The sequence below is a fragment of the Cetorhinus maximus genome, chromosome 9, assembly GCF_964194155.1.
Source record: "Cetorhinus maximus chromosome 9, sCetMax3.hap1.1, whole genome shotgun sequence".
NCBI lineage: Eukaryota > Metazoa > Chordata > Chondrichthyes > Lamniformes > Cetorhinidae > Cetorhinus > Cetorhinus maximus.
Window position 1 is genome coordinate 12,555,820 of NC_135887.1, and position 21,770 is coordinate 12,577,589.

The following is a 21,770-nucleotide window of genomic DNA, read 5'->3' on the forward strand; positions in this document are numbered from 1 at the left end:
AGTTATCAGCTCTCACTCAGTCATCTCACCACCCCATACTTCCAGTCATTTCTGACTGACTGCTGTCTTCATGCAATACCACCTAAGATATAGTTTCCAAATTTGTTTGAAGGTCTTCCCAAATAAAAACATTAAACTGTGAAATAAATCTGAATCTATATTCACAGAGATACATTCCATTAAGCCCAGGTTATTTCAGCAATCACCTTATCTGAACTATGTGCTCATTCAGCTCCCTTGCACTTCAGGACTCTAAGTCCTGCCGGGCAGCTCTGAAGATGCCATTCATTGTTCAGACAATATTCAAAAATGGTCACATTAAACATTACTTTTAATATTATATGGTTGTTTTGTTTGGAATAAAGGAGTACTAAATAAATTCTATTCCACCACAGAATCAAAAACCACATAATGAAATTGTGTGTTTACCATTGTTAAGTGTCGTATCCTGAATCCTTGTATGTCCACTGAGGTTAAAATGGTTCCTCTTACTGCTCACTTCCATTTCCTCAGCACGTAGATCCTTTGTAGCATACATTTATATATAGAAAGGTTTCTGCAGTGTGTATAAAGATGAAGACATGGATATCCTGCTACACATCAACTGCACTTCCTGACTAAAGAGTCACTAAATGCAAACATACTAAATTCTCTGGCGCCATTCACCAGCTGGAAGTCAAATGAACGAATTTAGAAAAAATTACTTTTTGTACTCTTCAACACACACTGATAAGATGTTTCTTAATGTTCAAACTTGATGTTATTGACACTTATCTAATTCACCAAATGTCACCCTTAAGGTTGAAATGCAATGAGTTTTGTCATATTCAATTATAACTCAATAGAGGATACAAAAAACATCATAGTAATAGCTGCAAATCGGGAGGTGAAAGGTAGAGGGGAACTTGGTGAAATTGAAATCACTAGGGAAATGGTACTGAGCAAATTGATGGAGCTGTGGGCTGGTAAGTCTCCAGGTCCTGATGTACTACATCCTAGGGTCTTCGCTGGTGTTAATTTTCTAAAATTTGCTAGATTCTGAAAAGGTTCCATCAGACTGGAAAGCAGCAAATATAACCCCTTTATTCAAGATGGGAGGGAAGCAGAAAACAGGAAACTATAGGCTAATTATCGGTCGTGGGGAAGTTGTTAGAATCAATCATTAAGGAGATTATAGCTGGGCACTTAAAAGAGTTCAAGGCAATCAGGAAGAGTTGGCATGGTTTTGAAAGGAAAATCATGTTCAACCAATTTATTGGAGTTTTTTGAAGGAGTAACGTGCGCGATGGATAAACGGGAGCCTGTAGACATATTGTACTTGGATTTCCAGAAGGCATTTGATAAGGTGGCACATCAAGGGCTGTTATGGAAAATAAAAGCTCATGATGTAGGAGGTAGCATATTAGCCTGGATAGAAGATTGGCTGGCTGGCAGAAAACAGAGAGTATGCATAAATAGGTCTTTTTCGGATTGGCAGGATGTGACGAGTGGAGTCTCATAGGGGTCTCTGCTACGGCCTCAACTTTTTACAATTTACATCAATGACTTCGATGAGGGGAGTGAAGACATGGTAGCTAAATTTGCGGATGACATAAAGATAGGTAGGAAAGTATGTTGTGAAGAGGACACGAGGTTGCAGACGGATTATAGATAGGTTGAGTGAGTGGGCAAAGATCTGGCAAATGGAGTTTAATGTGGGAAAATGTGAAGTTGTTCATTTTGGCAGGAAGGACACAAAAGCAGAGTATTACTTAAATGCAGAACAGCTGCATAATTCTGAGGTGCAGAGGGATCTAGGTGTTCTAGTATATGAGTCACAAGAAGTTAGTATGCAGGTACAGCAAGTAATTAAGAAGGTTAATGGAATGCTATCCTTTATTAGGAGAGATTGAACATAAAAGTAAGGATGTTATGCTTCAGTCATACAGGGCATTAGAGAGACTGCACCTCATATACTGTGTGCAGTTTTGGTGGTCTTATTTAAGGATGGATGTAAATGCATTGGAGGCGGTTCAGAGGAGGTTTACTCGATTGATACCTGGAATGAATGGGTTGTCTTATGAGGAAAGGTTGGACAGACTGGGCTTGTTTCCACTGGAGTTTAGAAGAGTGAGGGGTGATTTGATTGAAGTACACAAGATCCTGAACGGCCTTGACAAGGTGGACTTGGAAAGGATGTTTCCTCTTGTAGATGAGTCCAGAACTAGGTGCACTGTTTTAAAATTGGGGGTCGCCCTTTTAGGACAGAGATGAGGAGAATTTTTTTCTCTCAGAGGGTTGTGCGACTTTGGAACTCTCTGCCTCAGAAGGTGGTGGAGGCGGAGGTAGATAGATTATTGTTAGGCAAGAGAATCAAAGGTTATCGGGGGTAGATGGGAATGTGGAAATTGAAACACAAGAAGATCAGCCATGATCTAATTGAATGACGGAGCAGGCTCAAGGAGCCGAATGGTCTACTCCTGTTCCTACTTCTTATGTTCTTATGTACAGATAATTATTGAACCGGAAGTTGCAAAAGGAAACCTTTGCAGGCCTACCTGGTACAGAATAAAATTTTGAAAGAGAAAAAAATCAGGAAGACCCGAAAAGAATGAATATTATGAAATAATTCTAAACTGAGTTGAAAGATTTACTGATGCAAAGAAACACAGACCTCACCCACTGTCCTTAGAATTTTACAGCAATGAAGATGGTCATTTGGCCCATTGCATCTATGTTAAATCTCTAAAAGTGCTATCAATTTAGTCCCATTGCCCTATGTAGCATCCTAGAAAACTCCTTTTGAATATCCATATCCATAATACCTACTCTGTCTTTGTACTCTGCTTTCTTCCCAACACACTTGAATAATTTTTTTAGACATGACTTGCCTTTTACAAATCTGAGCAATCAGACTCTTAATGAACCCATGCCATTGTAAGTAAATATCAATATTATCCAATGTCAGCCATGGCTCACTTGGTAGGACTCTTGCCTCTCAGTCACAAGGATCAGTTTCAAATCCCACTTCAGGTTTGAATACAGAAATCAACATTGACACTGTAGTGCATACTGAGGGAGTGATGCACTGCTGAAAGTGCCGTCTTTTGGATGAGACATTAAACTAAGGCTCCATCTGCCTGCTCGGGTGGATGTAAGAGATCCCAAGGCAATATTTCAAAGAAGAGCAGGGGAGTCATCCCTCGTGTGCTGCCCAATATTTATTCCTCAATAAACATCACTAAAACAGATTATCTGGTCATTATCACATTGCTATATATGGGAGTTTGCTGTGTGCAAATTGGCTACCACGTTTCCTACATAACAGTAATGACTGCACTTCAAAAGTACCTTATTAACTATGAAACACTTTGGATCATCCGGTGATTGTGGAAGTTGCTATATAAATGAATATCTTTTTTTCTCTTTTTAATCCATTATTACATACAGCCTTTGGCATAGCTTTTCTCTTTCATAGAATCATGCAAATTTCAGTGGAGAAGGAGATCTTGTTAGCCATCATGTCTGTGCCAGTGGTATCTAATGCAACCCCATTTTCTTGCTTTGCTTCCCCATATCCTATCATGTTTTTTTCCTTTTGAAGGGTTTATCTATATTTCCTCTTAAATATTTGACTTGGTTTTGAAAGGGTCATGTAGCCATAGTCTATTAACCTTTTACATGGAAACATTTCTCACTTAAACTTGACCTCAATGCTCTCAAAGAGCAAACTTGCATTTATATAGCGCTTTTATGGTAGTAAAATGCTCAAGATGTTTCACGGGGAGTATTATCATCTTAGGGGGATGTCCCTGGTTCCACCTTCAGCTAGTAGCACCATTAGCAGATTGACAAGTAATCCAGCTCATTTGCTGTTGGCAGAACCTTTCTGTGTGCAGTTGGCTGCCAGGTTTGTCCTCTTGACAATAGTGACTCTGTTTCAAAAAATTACTTGTTGGTCATGAAGTGCTAAAGATGTGTTCAGGCAGTGTCAATGAAAGTTTTTTCTCAACGCAACATAATCACTGCTAATCGCTGGAAAGCCCAGCGCCAAATAGTGTAAGCTTTGTAGTAATATCAGCTTTAAGCTAAACTGTTGCAGAGTTCTCTGCAGTAACCATTTCAAAACATGTTTGTATCTCCTTTGTGGGCATTGGCTCGAAGTGCAGATGGAATGCTATAAGTATAAACTGGAATGCAAACACTCTGACCTGCAGATGTACATCAAAGGAGTGGCTGAGAAAATAAAATGAAAGGTCAAGACTTTTCTTTTTTTTGGAGGGTAGCCAGCATCCTGTTCAGCATCACAGTGATGAGAAACTGATCAGAATTCTTTAACCGTCTGTATTCACCTGGCCGTGAGGGTCCATTAGATAAGTATTTTTAGTACCATAAAGACATTTCATTTCTGGAGTTAGCGTGCTATATAAAATCTGTGTGACCTGTGTGCTCCAGTATGAATGTTACAAAATGCATTTATATCATGGCTCAGCAAGTTACTGAAACATTTCTGACAATAAGATATTCTTGGATTGATGTGACTGACTGTTACATATAGGCAAAGGCAATGACTATTTTGAGTACAACATGATCTCACAACTAGCAGTTAGATGAGTAGTTAATCAGTTTTGTTCTGGTGATGGTTGAAGGAGGAGTCCAGTATTGGCCTGGACACTAGGAGGAAGATTAGCCAGAAGCACTCAAAATAGTCCCATTGGATCTTCAATGTTCAACTGAGCAGGTAGCGACATGCCCTCAGTTTATGTCTTCAGATCCTCACACGATGCCCTGACCATTGCTGAGCTGTAAGAGTTGGGGAAGCAGTGAGCAGAAACTGAGTTGCCATTGCATATGGAGGGGAAAAAAATTGGCGGACAGCTTGCCCAGAATTTCCTTGAACACCATCCAGCAACTGGCTCACAAGCTACTTTGGCAGAATCTGGAAGGAGGGAGGTTGCCCACCCTTTGGCTCAGGAATTGGTGGCTGGAGAGAGACCAAAAAAGGAAAAGTACAAAATGTGCTGTAAAATCATAAGGAAAAATAAATGGAAATTCTTAGAATTTCAAAAATGTTGAAGTTGAGCTCTTGAGAATAAATGGCATTTAGTTATTCAAGTTATTTTCTTACTGGCTTCACCTTTGTTGAAATTCTGAGGGAATAAATAGCAAACTGCAGCTGCTGCTGGTTCTTCAGCCAAATTCTATTTGGTATAACTATACCACATCTTAAGAATCTGCAAAGGGAAAATTCAGATTTTGTACATTTTGAAGAAATTATTTCCATATGAATTGCACAGAACAATCCAACTATCACTCCCTTTTCCCATTTTTTACTGTAAATAACTAATTTTCAGCTGGTAGATCCTTTCCAAAGCGCACAGTAGTATTACTATGGCATAAAAATATCAGATTTTAATGCTTAAAAGTGAAGATAATCGTCTTTCTTGGGGTATTCAACTTACAATTGCTTCCTATGGCAATCAGCTTGTCATCCTCCAAATACTCTTTTGATAAATTTAATACTATAAATGTGAAAAAAATGGGGATATAAAGAAGTTTAACCTTTTGCAGATAAACAGGATTGAACCTACCTGTCGGGGTCTCTTAATGCAATGTCATTGGAATAATGAGACCTTGGGGATACTTTTCTATGTTGTTTAAAGTAGTGTTTAATGTGTAAAATTTAGTGCAAGAGTCACAACTTAACACTAGTTTGTAAAGGGAAAAGAAAGTGTAGGAAATGACCATTATCTTTTTTACATGTTTCCTCATGGGTCCCTCACTGACTCAATGATCCCCCAGTTTAGGCTGAGCTAGCTAAATTCATCTAGAATGACAGTAGTGCACTGGCCTCAGCGAGGAAAGGGAAAATTGGTCAGAGTTTCTGCTAGATCTCGCTGGAGGAGTTCCTCGGGATCGTATCCTAGGCCCAACTATCCTCAGCTGCTTCATCAATTACCTTCCCTCCATCATAAAGTCAAAAGTGGGGATGTTCACTGATGATTGTACAATGTTCAGCACCATTCACAATTCCTCCAGAAGCAGTCTGCGCCCACTTGCAGCAAAACCTGGACAACATTCAGGTTGGGCTCATTAGTGACAAGTATTATAACATATAGAAATATATCACCGTTCCTTCATTGTCGTTGGGTCAAAATTTGGAACTTCCTACCTAACAGGACTGTGGGAATACCTTCACTACATGGACTGTAGTGGTTTAAGAAAGCAGCTCACCACCACCTTCTGGAGGGTGATTAGAGATGAACAATAAATAAATGCTGGTCTTGCCAGTGTTACACACCCTTTGAATTAAAAAAAAGTTATCATTGCACAGTGGTTCCTGTGGAAAATTCCTAATGAGGTCAAGAATGAGCTAAACTGTGATACCACGCAAGGTGAAATAGGCTACAAATGCTTACTGTTACAGGTACACTTTAAGAATGGCCAGTTTAATGAGGGTCTTGGCACCTCTTGAACTGTGACTCAGCAAAGAGATGCCAGGAGTGGCTCCTGAGATGTAGCCATTTATTGATAATGATGACGATGACAACTATTATGGAGAAATGAATGACATTTTGTTGTTTGGTAGTACAGAACTTGTTCTTTGCAGATAGAAGGAACATGTACACATTGCACCTGTTTCAGCTAAACAAAATAAGTGATAGCCATTCGCTGACTCATTCCTCAGGGCAATGTCTTGACCAATCGGGATCAAGCTGCCTGGTTTAAATTTCAAACTATCTCCATGGCAATGCTTCTTGCCAACCAATCAGCACTCTTCTCATACAGTATAAATTGTTGTTTTTCCCCTTATATTAGTATTCTTGCGAAGTGTCCTGATGAGTAAAAGATGAAAATCTTTGACATGTCTTTTTTTAGGAATGACATTTTGTTGCAACTTGCTAAAACCAAGCTGACAATCAATTGTCTCTGCAGCAATTATTTTATATTTTTATTTTTTATTTTTTAAAAGACATTAATTCTAGTTTCCTACGCCTTTGATAGCCTATCTCTCTACAAATGTAACATTCTATCAGTGATTTTTTACCAGGGTACCAAGAATAGCAGTTGCAGACATGGCTTTTACATCACTGTGATTAATATATTGACATTTTGTTTAATGCTAAGGTGCATTAGGCATCAAAATGACTAAGCCAGTTCATATTTCATGCGTAGTAAACGAGTGGCCCTCTACAAGCTGCGAAACAGTTGATAATGATTACATTAATAAGGGTATAACCAGAGCTAATTTTTGGTGCTGCTTTTCTATGGGGTCTTAGCTGGCAGGTGTTGACACCTTTACCACTTACAGAAGCCTCTCGCTTGGCAATACCTTCCACCACTTGCCTGCCCAAATCACCACCGTGGTGATGTGGCTCTTATTGCAAAATCTCACTTTGGTCTGGTCCTCTACTGCTCTGACTCCTTTTCCTTCTTCCAGTACCTCAGCTCATTCCACTTCTCACACCTCCTTTAAAATCGTTGTCCTCTACCAACAACCAAGTTCACCCCAAGTTTCTCACGACTGTACCCGCCACTCTGACCTCCCTCAGTCTCTGCCCCAAGGGACTTCTCATCCTTGGTGATTTGATTCACCATTTCAACTCACCTTGTCCTCTATTCTCTGAGTTCTCTACCGTCCTGTCCTGCCTTAACCTCTACCTTCACATTAATTTTCTTCCCAAATTCACAGCAACTCCGTCACCTGAGATCTCTGGTTCCTCCAATTCTGGTCTTTTAGGCATCACTGATTTTTAAAAGTTCCACCATTGGCAGGTGTGCCTTTAGCTGCCTGGACCTGAAGGCTTGGAATTCCCTCCTTGAACTTCTCCACCTCTGTCCTCCTTTAAGACACTCCTTAGCTTTTAGCCACTATCTTAATACCTCATTTTGTGGCTCTGGGTAAAACCTTTGTTTGATAATCACGCCTGTGAAGAGCCTTGGGATGTTCTACAATTTCAAAAGTGCTGCATATATAAATAAATGCAAGCTGTCGTTCTTGCTGTAAAAATTGGGAGGGATACAAGGTTGCTGACTCACTGTCACCCATTTTGCACTGTCAGACATAGTCAACATCTATCCAAGTGCTTTCAGGTGACGATGGAAGGAGAAGAAAAATGTATTAGAATATAAATGGGTAGCCAGCATTAGAAAGCTGAACTTGGAATGTGTACTATCTGGCTGGTGCAGTTGGAAATAAGATTTCCTTATGTTGAGCCTGTTTCAGCTGCTGAAGAATTTGAACCGCAGTGTGTGGAGATGAAAATGATGATCGAAGTGAATGATAATGTCTTCAATGTTAAGAGAGCTGGAGAATATCGGTGTTGAATGACCTGACCTTTGACGTGTTCTGCTGCAAGCAGCTGTGTTTTGCATGTTAACAAGGTCTCGCAGCCCACCACTGCAGATTGAAGTGAACAATTGTCTCAGATTGCAGCAAATCCATTGCAAATAATACTTATTGCCCTCAAACTGAAGAAATAAGTCCTTATATATGAATAAATAACCGCTGGTGTTTTCTTTTTACCACAAAGCTATTGCAGATATCCAGCCAGGAAAAAGATCAGGGGCTGGTTTTGCTAGTGGTGGCTGTGGATATTTCCCCTGTTGTTTATATTGGCAGACTTTCACCCTGACCTTTTTTTACACAGTGTACACAACAGGGACATGCAATAAAATAAATCAACACTGCACTTGACAGTATTCCAGGTCTGCGTCTTTAGCTTTGCCTTTGATCTCTGCATCAACCAACCGCCGTAGGAAAACCGACTAATTGTCTGCACTGAAGGTCACTGCAGTGGGATAAAAACTTATCAGCAGCCCTTCCTTCTCTGCGTCCAAATGTCCACAAAGAGAGGACAAGATGTAGAGAGAAAAGTACCTCTCAGTCCCCTTGTTGGTAAATTGAGTATGTAACTCGGCTAAACCTACCAAAAGAGTCCCAGCTTTTGATTCTCTGATCTGTATTGCATTAGATGATTGGAGTCAGCAGAATGGAATGGATGGTTCAAATGGTCTAGATTGGGAAAGGGAAAATATTGCCCCCGCTGTTGGAAAATGTGCTTGTGTGGCAACAGGGTGAGAACAGGAACCAGCTTGACTGAGTCCCCGCAGTTGAATACTTAGGAACATAGGAGTAGGCTATTTAGCCTCTTGAGCCTCTTGCACTATTCAGTGAGATCATGGCTGATCTGCGATCTAACTCCTTATATCCACCTTTTCCCATACCCCTTAATATGTTTGTTGAACTAAGATCTATCAATCTCAGATTTAAATTGATCTAGCATCAATTGTTATTTTCAGAAGAAGGTTCCAAACGTCTAAGATTCTTTGCGTGTAGAAATGTTTCCTAAGTGTGCCTGAGGAGTCACAAATGGTGCTGAACATTGTGCAATCAGCAGCGAACATCCCTATTTCTGACCTTATGATGGAAGGAAGGTCATTGATGAAGCAACTGAAGATGGTTGGGCCTAGGACACTACCCTGAGGAACTCCTGCAGTGATGTCCTGGAGCTGAGATGACTGACCACCAACAACCACAATCATCTTCCTTTGTGCTAGGTGTAACTCCAACCAGTGAAGAGGTTTCCCCCTGATTCCCATTGAATCCAGTTTTGCTAGGGTTCCTTGATGCCACACTCGGTCAAATGCGGCCTTGATATCAAGTGCAGTAACTCTCACCTCACCTCGGGAGTTCAGCTCTTTTGTCCATGTTTGAACAAAATCTGTAATGAGATCATGAGCTGAATGGCCCTGGTGGAACCCAAACTGGACTTCAGTGAGCAGGTTATTGATAAGCAAGTGCCACTTGATAGCACTTTTGATGACCTCTTCCATCACTTTACTGGTGATCAAGAATAGACTGATGAGGCGGTAATTGACCAGGTCGGATTTGTCCTGGTTTTTGTGTACAGGACATATCTGGGCAATTTTCCACATAGTTGGATAGATGCCAGTGTACTGGAACAGCTTTCAAAAGCTCCAGACCAGCTGTCTTCAATGCAATTACATGCCCCACACACAAACGTACACACAGAAAAACTATTACAAACCCCACGATTAAACTAGCATTACAATAATTCACAATATTATGAAAATTATTATATTTTCATGACACTTTCACAAAATCATGTTGACTCTGCCTGATGACCTTGAGCTTATCCAAGTGCCCTGCTACAACTTCTTTAAGAATAGCTTCTAACATTTCCCCTACAACAGATGTTAAGCTAACTGGCCTGTAGTTTCCAGCTTTCTGTCTCCCTCCCATTTTGAGTAATGGGGGAGAATTTTCTCCGCATCGGGGGGGCTGAGCGGGTGTGGGTGGGCGCGCAGCCAATCGCCACCCCACAATCGGCTGCGCGCCGCCATTTTATGTGGGTGGGCCAATTAAGGCCCGTCCAGCATGACACGCACCCGGAAGTGCTGAGTGCTCCCTGTGCCGGGCCGAGGGGTGGGGGGGGGGAGAGTAGGCTGAGTCGGGGCCTACGCTCTTTCACACATGCGCTCGAAAGAGTGCAGAAATCTCCCTGAGGCACAGAGCTGCCTCGGAGTTTAATTGCATTTTGAAAAATTTGAATAAAGAGAAAAAAATTTCAAACATATCCCCTCATGTGACAGTGTCACGTGAGCTGGGACATGTCAATGAATTTTAATTTAAAAATTTATTTGAATTATATATCCTTCATGAAACCTCATCCCGCCCGTGGATGAGGTTCCATGATAAATGCGAAGGCCGCCTAGGCTCTTCGCCTGCCCCCCCGCCAACCTTAAGGTTGGACAGGCAGCTCCTTTAATTATTTTAATTAGTTTTTAAATGGCCTGAATAGACCTTTGACAGTTCATCGGGCTCGCAGCCGACTCTGGTGCGCGCCCGCCGAACTGAGGATTTGAATGACGCGAGGTGACGTCGGGACGCACAACCGACATCACCGTGCGTCATTTTACGCGTCGGCGTTGAGCGGGGCCCAACCCTGCACGCCGACCCGAAGGTTCTGGCCATGGAGTTACATTTACTATCTTCCAATCTAATGGGATCTTCCCTGAATCTAGGGAGTTTCGGAAAATTAAAACCAATGCATCAACTATCTCACTAGACAGTTCTTTTAAGACCCTAGGATGAAGTCCATCAGGACCTGGGCACTTGCCAGCCCGCAACTCCAACAATTTACACAGTACCACTTCCCTGGTGATTGTAATTTTCCTGACTTCCTTCCCACTTCCATTTCCTGGTTTATAGCTGCTTCTGGGGTGTTACTTGTATCCTCTATAGTGCAAATTGATGCAAAACACCTGTTCAATTCATCTGCCATCTCCTTGTTCTCCAATATCAACTCTCCAGACTCACTTTCTATCGGATCAATGCTCACTTTGTTAACTTCTCTTTTTTACATATAAAAACTCTCACTATCTTTTTATAATTCTGGCTAGCTTTCTCTCACTCTAATTTTTCCCTCTTTATTAGCCTTTTAGTTATTCTTTGCTGTTCCTTATATTCTGTCCAATCTTCTGACCTGCCACCTGTCTTTGCACAATTATCTGCTTTTTCTTTAAGTTTGATACTATCTTTAACCCTGCTAGTTAACCACAGATGGTATGCCCATCCCTTGAACCTTTTCTTACTCGTAGGAATGTATCTATTCTGTGCATTCTGAAATATCCCCTTAAATATTAGCCACTGCATCTCTATTGACCTATCCCTTAACCTAATTTGCCAATTCACTTTAGCCAGCTCAGCTTTCATGCCCTCATAATTGCCCTTATTTAAGTTTAAAAACTTAATTTCAGACCCATTCCTCTCTCCCTCAAACTGAATGTAAAACTCAATCATATAATGGCCGCTGCTACCTAGGGGCGCCTTCACTATGAGATCATTAATTACTCCCATCTCATTGCTCGAAACCAGGTCTAGTATAGCCTGCTCTCTAGTTGGCTCCAGAACATGCTGTTCTAAGAACCATCCGAAAACATTCAACGTACTCATCATCTAGACTATCTTTGCCCATCTGATTTTTCCAGTCTATATGTAAATTAAAATCTCCCATGATTATCGCCGTGCCTTTCTGACAAGTTTCCATTATTTCTTCCTTTATGCTCAACCCTACCGTGTGGTTACTGTTAGGGGGCCTTACACAATTCTCACAAGTGACTTCTTGCCATTACCATTTCTCATCTCTGCCCAAACCCTTTCCACATTCTGGTTTCCTGAACTTAGGTCATCCCTCCCTATTGTGCTAATACCATCATTAACTAACAGAGGTACCCCTCCAGCTTTTCCTCGCTTCCTGTCCTTCCTAAATATCCTGTACCCTTCAATATTCAGGTCCCAATCCATGTCCTCCTTCAGTCATGTCTCCATAATGGCTATCAAATCATGATTATTTATTTCTAAGTGCGCTGTCAGTTCATCTGTTTTGTTTTGAATGCTACATGCATTCAAATGCAGAGCTTTTAGTTTTATCCTTTTAATATATTCATAACCTCTAGTTCCATCCGTTGATTTACCATTAGATTTGCACTCTCTATCCCTTCCTGTCACTGTCTGTTTCTCATTTCCCGTAATAATACCTTTTTCTTTTGTCTTGTCTCTGCTCTTTGATTTACCACATCTTCCCAAATTTGATCCCTTGCCCCCACTATTCAGTTTAAAACCCTCTCTACTTCCCTAATTTTGCGGCTCACAAGAACACTGGCCCCAGCACGATTCAGGTGCAGACCATCCCAACGGTACAGATCCCACTTTCCCCAGTACTGGTGCCAGTGTCCCACGAACCGGAACCCACTTCTCCCACACCAGTCTTTCAGCTGCACATTCAACTCCCTCATCTGATTTGTCCTATGTGGCTCAGGTAATAATCCAGACATTATAACCTTTGAGGTTCTGCTTCTTAATTTGGTGCCTAGGTCCTCATACTCACTATGCAGAACCTCCTTCTTTGCCCTGCCTATGTTGTTGGTACCTACATGGACCACGACGACTGGGTCCCCCACCTCCCACTGCAAGTTCCCCTCTAGACCCAAGCAGATCTCCCACACCTGGCACCGGGCAGGCAACACAGCCATCTGGACTCTAGCTCTTTGCTGCAGAGAACGGTGTCAATCCCTCTGATTATACTATCCCCTACTGCTGCCACATTCCTTTTTGCTCCCCCCACTTGAATGGCTTCCTGTACCACGATGCCATGGCCAGTTAGCTAATCTACCCTGCAGCCCCCACTCTCATCCAGACAAGCTGAAAAAACCTCAGACCTGTTGGACATTTGTAAAGGCTGAGGCTCCTGCCCTCTGGGTCCTCTTACCTGCCTCACTCTCAGTCATACTCTCCTGTCCCTGACCACTGGCAAAATCAGAAGACCCTGTTTTAAGAGGTGTGACTGCCTCCTGGTACAAAGAATCCAGGTAACTTTTCCCCCTTCCTAATGCGTTTCAGTGTCTGTAGTTCAGCCTCCAGGTCATAAACTCTGAGCTGAAGCTGCTCAAACTTCAAACGCTTACTGCAAATGTGTTTACCCTGGATCAAACTGGCATCCAGCAGCTCCCACATGCTGCAGCTGTGACACATCACCTGTCCTGACACCCTTAATGTGTTCTAATTAACTACATAATTATTTTATTCAATTATACATTTTACTTTTGTTTTTATATATTTTATTAACCTTACCACCAGTTGCTAGACTATTTTGAACCTTAGGAATAGAATAAACCCTAATCACTTACCAGATACTCACCAAATAATTAGCTTCTTCTCCTGTAGCAGAGTACAACCACTTCCTGAGGCTGAGAAAGTTAGAAAGCAGAAAGCAAAAGAACACCTCTTTCCCTTCCTTCCCTAGCTCCCTTAATTACTGAACTCCCAGCACTCTACTCTAAGTCGCACTTCTTGCAGTAAACCGTACTTAAATTCCACTTCCCCCCTATGCACCGACTTCCCATTTTGAACCAAATTCCCAAATATACTCACTCCATCTCTGTCTCACTCAGGCCGAAGTCTCCCCTCACTAATCGTGCGCCTCTTACTGAAGTAGGGAAAACAGTATTTGTGTCTTTTTGGAAAAACAGAATAAGTAACAGTAAAAGAGCCCTTTATTGTTCATACTGGCAGTTGGCCATAGATGTTGCTAAGTTAATTTATCAGTGGTTCGGGGCGGGGGTAGGAGACGAGGGTCCCTTGTATGTTCCAGATGCTCCTGTGAAAACCTATGTCTTTCTTGTGTGTAGGTTTTATGTGAATCGGCACACCAACCATATGGTTTAAATTATTTTTACATTTTTCCTAAAACCAGTCTTTGTAGTTCAAAGTTCTAAAACTACTAATTCAATTATAAAGTAGTATTATTATTCTATTGTCAAGCGAAGTACTCCATAAGGGACTGAACAGGCCAATTCCAAATATGACATCAGTGAAACAATCCACTAAAAGAGAAGCAACATCAATTTGCCAATTTATTCCTCTTTTGGCAATGATAGCCTTAATAAAGTAATCATCTGCTAGCCATTAATCATTTAGTTACAGCTGACATTTTATTTATATTTACATGTGGTTTGCTGCCTTCCCCACACCCTGCCCCATTATATCTTCCACCTGCCGCTTCCGCATCCGATTTTTTTCCCTGATAGAGATAGGCATTTATCGCTGCAAGACTGTACATCAAGATTTAATATTGGACTATCAAAATATGAGACCGTTGCTCCTGTTTGTAGACTTTTCTACAGATATGCAAGCAGTGTTGGTTCTTATCATACCAGATGTAACTATACAGATACAAATCAATCCTTAAAAAAAGAAAGACGGCCTGTTATTAAGTTGGAGTTTGAATTTAATAAACACTTTCCAATCTGTAATTCGCCTCTGATTGACTTCACCCTGGCAATAGCAGTTAGATTTTATTGTGTTAAAGATTTACATAAGCAACAGAATGAAGACCCTGGGTGGAACTTTATGGCCTGGTCACGGTGGGGTGGGGCCATAAAATGTGGCAAACCGCTCAAAAGCCCATTGACTTTGGCGGGACCAGAAAATCCCGCCGGCGTAAAATTCCACCCCTTGTGTGTTTCGTGGTGTAATGCTCTTGCCCGTATATACAACCTACTGTGAGCAAAGTCAGGGGAAGTCTACCAGCAAATCTAAAACTCTTGTGTCTGATATTTGTTATAGTGCAGGCATCACGTTTTGTTGCAGATATAAAAAGGTTATTTTGCAAAGAAACAAGGTTAGCCAATGTTAGTTTCTTCAAGATTTTTTGTTAGACAAGGGTATTAAGGGTTTCAGAACCAAGGCGGGTAAATGGAGTTAAGATACAGATCAACCGTGAACTAATTGAAAGGTGCAGCAGCTTGAGGGATTGAATGGCCTCCTCCTGTTCCTATGGCCTGGAGAATGAAATTAGAAACAGCTCCACCTGCCTCTCCAATTGACCCCAGGAGTTTGAAAGCTATTAGCATTGCCTGGATTTGCCTACATACTCCAATACTCCACAGTACTGGAGCCATAACCTTAAAGAGTACAGGCCCAATTGAACACAACTTTCTCTTATTAGCAAACTATCATGTTTCTGACTACAGCCTAACCACAAGGGAAGACCCGCGACCTCTACCACCTAGAAGAACAAGGGCATCAGGTGCACAGGAACACTGCCACCTGCAAGTGTCCCTCCGAGTCATAGCCATCCTGACTTGAAAATATATTGCCATTCGTTTATTGTTGTTGGCCCAAAATCTTGGAACACTTGTCTCTTTCTCACACTTTCTCTTTGCCATCACTGAAGCATTAATACTCGTGCTGTTTTTTAAAATGCAATAAGTGGAAACTTTTTTAATTTCAGGGATATTTTTTCACCTGGATGAACTGAAAACAACAGCTGAGAATTGTTTTTAGGATCCCCATTACCTCTTCAGATGGAGCACTTTACTTTGAATCTTGGAACACTAACAGCACCATAGATGTACCTACACCACAAGTTCTGCTGTGACCCAAGTAAACGGCTCACCAGCACCTTCTCAAGACCATTTGGGGATGGGTCATAAATACTGGCCTTGCCAGTGACTTGCACATCCTGTGAATGAATTTTTAAAAATCTATCATATCAATTAAAGATTTTTGTGAAAGCTGCACTGAGGACCGTCATTGCCCTCACTTTAAGAATTAGTAATCTTTTAATCATTTCTCTTTGCCATCACTGAAGCATTAATACTCATGCTGTTTTTTAAAATGCAATGAGTGGAAACTTTTTTAATTTCGGGGATATTTGTTCGCCTGGATGAACTGAAAACAACAGCTGAGAATTGTTTTTAGGATCCCCATTACCTCTTCAGATGGAGCACTTTACTTTGAACAGATAGGAGGTTTATGAACATATGAATTAGAAGCAGGAGTAGGCCAGTGAGATTTGAGCTAAAAAAAGGTCTCAGCTACAAAATAACTTGCATCATTCCACATTGGCTGGTGCTGCAGTACATTAGATTGCTGATGGAAAGCACTGAGCATTGATCCTCCACAGGGGAGGGGGGAGGGGGCAGGGGAGGGGGGAGGGGGGTGGAGGAGATGTGTCTCAGGGCATTCTTATGCTACTTGTGCTAGAAGCTTGGGAGAAGGTTTGCTACACTGTCCACTGCAGTTAGAGCAAGGCCTTAGGAAGACCAAGGCCAGAATATTACGCTCATCGGGCAGGCGCGCATCTGACCCAAACGAGCGTAAAATGATGAGCAATGACATTGGGCAAGCGTCCCAATGTCATCACATGATATTTCAGTCACCAGGTGCGCACAGGAGTTGGCAGCGCGCCCGCCGACAATTATAAGGGCTGTTAAGGCCATTTTTGCTGCCCATCCAACCTTATGGATGGTGGGGCAGGTGAAAAGGCCAAGCGGCTTTTGCACTTTTTAGGAAATCTCATCTACGGGCAGGATGAGGTCTCCAGCAGCGATTTAAAAATAAAATTAAAAATTTTAACATTCCATTAAGAACATGTCCCTGCTGATGTGACAGAGTCACATGAGGAGACATGTTTTGTATCATTTTATAATTCTTTATTTTTCATTTCTTTATATCTTCAGCTCCATGAGGCAGCTCTGTGCCTCAGGGAGCTTTTCCAGCGCGCGCAAAGTTGCGTATTTGCCTTCCTCCCCCCACCCCAACACAGGCAGCACCGAGGGCAGCTGTGCACTTTTCATGCTGGGCGGGCCTTAATTGGCCTGCCCAGCGTGACATTGCAGTCGGGCCCCGATTGTGGGCAGCGGTCGGCTTCCCGACACCCGCCTAACGAGGGCAAAATTCTGTCCCCAGTTAATCTGGCTGGAAGTAGTGTCGCACTTCAACTAACCATGAAGTGAATGGTGGACCTGTTTGATACTTTGATACATTATGAATTGTGGCTGCCACCTTTGTGCAAGGCAGTGTAGGCACTATTTCTAGGTGTACAATGCAACGGTGTTAAATAGATGTGACAAATATTTGAAATCTTTGTAAAAGAAATAAATTTATATATGAAATAAAATGTTAAAAGTTGTTGGAATTAAATAGAAATAGAAAATGCTGGGAATACAAAACAGGTCTGTCCGTATCTGAAAAGAGAAAATTCAGGTTCATGTTTTTCTGTTCAGATACAGGTGAACCCACAGTACATTTCCTGTACTCTAGACTGGTAATTAGCCTGCCAGTGTTTTACAATAGCACTGTCTCACTCGAGGCCCTCTGGGTGAGACTTTGTGACTACTGCCCTTAAGAACTTGAAAGGTTTTTCAGATGGTTACGCTGTAGGAATGTATGTAATATTAAAATAGGATAAAGATCAGACTGGATGATAGGTTGTCTTCACTGTTAATTCTTAACCAACCCACTATGTAAATCACTGTATGACAAGTTCCTGTACTTCCACGGTTTTAGGGGACAACTGGCAAAATCAATATTGCCCCATGGTAGCATATCGTGGAGCAGTGGGGAAGTGCATCAAGAAGATGAGATCCACTCACTATGGTCACCCCCAGACTAAAGGAGAGAGGCCAACAATGATGAAAGGGAGGAAATGGCACCGGGCTGGTGGTTGGGAGGGGCTGTGAGGAACGTGGTGTAAGTTGAAGAATTAAGGGAACAGGCAGAATTGCTACATCATAAACTTCAGGTGAAGCATTTAACCAAGGCCCTGTCCACCTGTTCCTTTAGTACATGTGGCTGTTAAATATCACGTGGTACTATTCAAAGATGAACAGAGAGTTTTCTCCTGGTGCCTGGACCACCATTCTTCTTTCAACAAAAAGATTAATTTGGCATTGATTCCATTTTGGTTTGTGGGATCTTGCTATGTATAAAATGATCACCACATTGGGCATGATGAGGCAAAATATAAATGGGATTATGTTAATGACATGAATGAAACATTGTATGTGAAGTGCTTTATGAGATGTGAAAAGATCTTGTGTAAACACAAGTCTTTTTTTGACAATTCAGCTGGTCAAAATGATGAACAGCCAAACTTTCCCTAAGCATGTTCTAACTATTTAATTTTTCTCAATCCCATAGGTGGTAATGGCACCTCATGAAGCGTCTGTGGTGTTTGTAGATAATTACATCAAACTCCTGGCTGATTGTAGTACAGACACGTTCCAGAAAGTTCTTGACATGAAGGTGAGGTCTTCAGAAGTATATCTGATAAATTAGGGTATTTATAATCTCAGTATTGTTTCCACTTCAACTTTGAGCAGAGGAACATAAGAAATAGGAGCAGGAGTAGGCTGTTCGGTCCTTCAAGCCTGCTTCGCCATTCAACTAGATCATGGCTGATCATCTACGCCAACTCCATTTTCCCATACTATCCCCATATCCCTTGATACCTTTAATATCCAGAAATATATCAATCTGTTTTGAACACACTCAATGACTAAGCCTTCACAGAATTCCAAAGACTCACTACCCTCTGAGTGAAGAAATTCCTCCTCACCTCAGTCCTAAATGGCCTACCTCTTATTCTGAGAGTGTGTCCCCTGGTCCTAGACCCCCCCCCCCCTCCCCCAGCCATGGGAAACATCCTTCCTGTATCTACCCTGTCAAGCCCTGTAAGTCTTTTGTATGCTTCAATTAGATCACCTCTCATTCTTCGAAACTCCAGAGAATACAGGCACAGTCTCCTCATAGGACAATCCCACCATCCCAGGAATCAGTCTGGTGAACCTTTGTTCCACTCCCTCTATGGCAAGTATATCTTTCCTTAGGTAAGGAAACCAAAACTGTGCACAATGCTCCAGGTGTGGTTTCACCGAGACTATACATATTTATGCAGTGAGCAGGAACATAATGTCAGACCCAACACCTGGCATTGTTGAGATGAACAGAAAAAAACATGAATGCTGGAAATTCATAGCAGGTCTGACCGCATCTGAAAGAGTGAATTTGATTGGTGTTTGGGAATGGTTCCTTTTAGCTGAAACCACTCATCCAAACTTATTTTTCTGTTTTGAATGCTGGGCAATCACAGCATTCTCTGTTTTTAATTTAAGTGTAGTATAGGAGGTTTCTGGGCTAGCGGATCAGGTCCATCAAACTAGGTTTGGTAGTAAGTGGCTGCGGTACTGGATTAGCAAGCAAAAGGTTGAGACTTCAAGTCTCTCGGCAAGTTGTGAAATTGGAGGCCATCCAAAAGCATGAGATATTCCTTGAATTAGCCATGGATACCCACAAGCTGTGACACAACAGCAGAACACAACAAATCAATGCAAGAGCAATTGGGGACAGTCTCGAATGCGTCATGATTAAAGGGGTGTATAGAACTGTCACAGGAGCTCAGAGGATAGTCAACCAGTGGCGCTGAGGATTCTGTAGTTTTACTGCACCCCATCATAGCTTCTCAGAAGCTGGCATCCTCTTTGTGCTGCTCTTCAGCCAGCTACTGCAATGTCCTTCCTTTCAGCACAGCCTCCCCCCCGCCACTGCCAGCATGCCCAAGATTGCAAACTCATCAAGAGGAGAATCACCAATGAGAGTTCACATTCTATCATTCAGTCGCAGTTTATTGGACCTTAATTACACTGTCCTTTAATTACATCCCCTTAAGTCTGCCATCATCAAATAAAATCAATTCGAGTGGAATTTTAAGAACTTATTTTTGAAACCCTAAAATCAGAGGCAGCTGAAAGTTAAACAGACTTTTAATTAGGGAACTGCACCAAATTGTAGCTCTGTGGGTGAGTTGCTATGATTTTACAGGTGCAGTCACTGAGACAGTGATAACCAGCAGCCTTAAACAAGGCGTGGAATAATTATATAGAATATACAGCATACAAGCAGGCCATTCAGCCCCACAGGTCTACACCAGTGTTTATGTTCCACATGTGTCTCCCTCCCCTCTTCATCCAACCCTATCAGCACAACCTTCTATTCCTTTCTCTATCTAGCTTCCCTCTAGATGCATCCATGCTATTTCCCTCGGCTACTAGGATATGACTTTCTTCAGAGTGAATTCAAGTGCCAATGAAAAATGTGTACCTGTAAATTATAAGTAATTATTTTGGTACAAATCTCCCTTTTCTATATTGCAGGGTCTGAAACGGAGTGAACAGAGCAGCATGCTGGAACTTTTCCGACAGAGGCTACCTAACCCCCCTTCAGGTGGAGAGAACAGCTTAACAACATCGCTATCTGCCCCGTCCCCTGAACAGGAATCTTCCAGGATCCGTAAACTGGAGAAACTCATTAAAAAGAGACTGTAAACGAAGCACAAAAGTGGCATAGATCAGCTTTTGTGAAATAACTGCTTTATCCAGTTGCCAAATTGGCAAAGGACCTTTCTTTTCCTCTCCCCTCCTCTTTCTGCATCCTCTCATTGTCCTCTTCTCTGTCAGACGAGCAGCAGCCATGCTGTTTGTTTTGTTTCTGTTCCTGAAGATGTGAGTTCACTACCACAACTGCAGTAATCTTTCCAGCTGAGGAAACCTCCAGCAGATCAGAACCTAGAGACAGCTCCAGAGCTTATTGTCTGATTCTTATTCTATTATTCTGATTTGGAGTCAGAAATCTGAGCTGCCTGTACAGTTTCACGTTCTGACATTGCATAGGAGACTCAAAATTTACCTGGGTATATTTAAAACGACTATTAGCGAGTTATAGTGTCACTGGCATTTCGCACAAAAGATATTTTTGTGTTCCTTGTGGGTCTAATGCAGTCAAGGAAGTACAGTCGTCCAAGAGTTCGAGGCAGCAGACCCTCCAAACATAAAGGGGAACACTTCTTAGCAATGGACTGATTGCCCAGCAGTTGACTGGAATTGTAAAGACAGTGCCCAAAATCTTAGGACCTAACACAATACTCTTCTGTTAGAATTGGAAAGATCCCATAATGGTTACAGACTTGACCAGATGGAAATTGTAAAGAAACACTTAATGCTGATCACTGAGGTTATGAAACACAATTTGTTCAACTGATCAATGGTGCAATTTCATTTTTTCAAAGGAAAGATTATACAGTTAACATGTTGAGTGTTGAAGTTCTGCCACATCCTGGAATGCATTTTCTGGAATGCACTCCAGAAACCTTCAGAACGTTACTAGGACTTTGAGTACAGTAACCATTTGTTAAGGGCAAGAACACAAACGTTTTCCAATGCCCTCACTCTCTGTGTGGCGCCAAAGACCTTACAATAGAGGACTTAGTGTGTCTGCAAAGTAATTAATGTATATTTGTAACTCTTTATGTGACAAGGCACCATTAAAGAAGTATAAAATATGCTGAAGGCTTATGAAATCCTAATACTCTTTAAATGAACGAAATTGAAATATGGCAGTACAGTAACTCAAACAGTTGAAGGCT

The 21,770-nt window shown here is 41.7% G+C and overlaps 1 protein-coding gene across 1 annotated transcript in view; it reads left to right on the forward strand.

Moving 5' to 3' along the window:
* Positions 1–21,689, forward strand: part of vps53 (VPS53 subunit of GARP complex) — a 250,550-nt gene extending 228,861 nt beyond the window's left edge. The window contains exons 21-22 of the mRNA XM_078548073.1: positions 18,491–18,595; positions 20,503–21,689. Coding sequence (XP_078404199.1) covers positions 18,491–18,595; positions 20,503–20,673 — 276 coding nt within the window. The 3' untranslated portion in view covers positions 20,674–21,689. The remainder of the gene's footprint in view (positions 1–18,490; positions 18,596–20,502) is intronic.
* Positions 21,690–21,770: the final 81 nt, after the last annotated feature.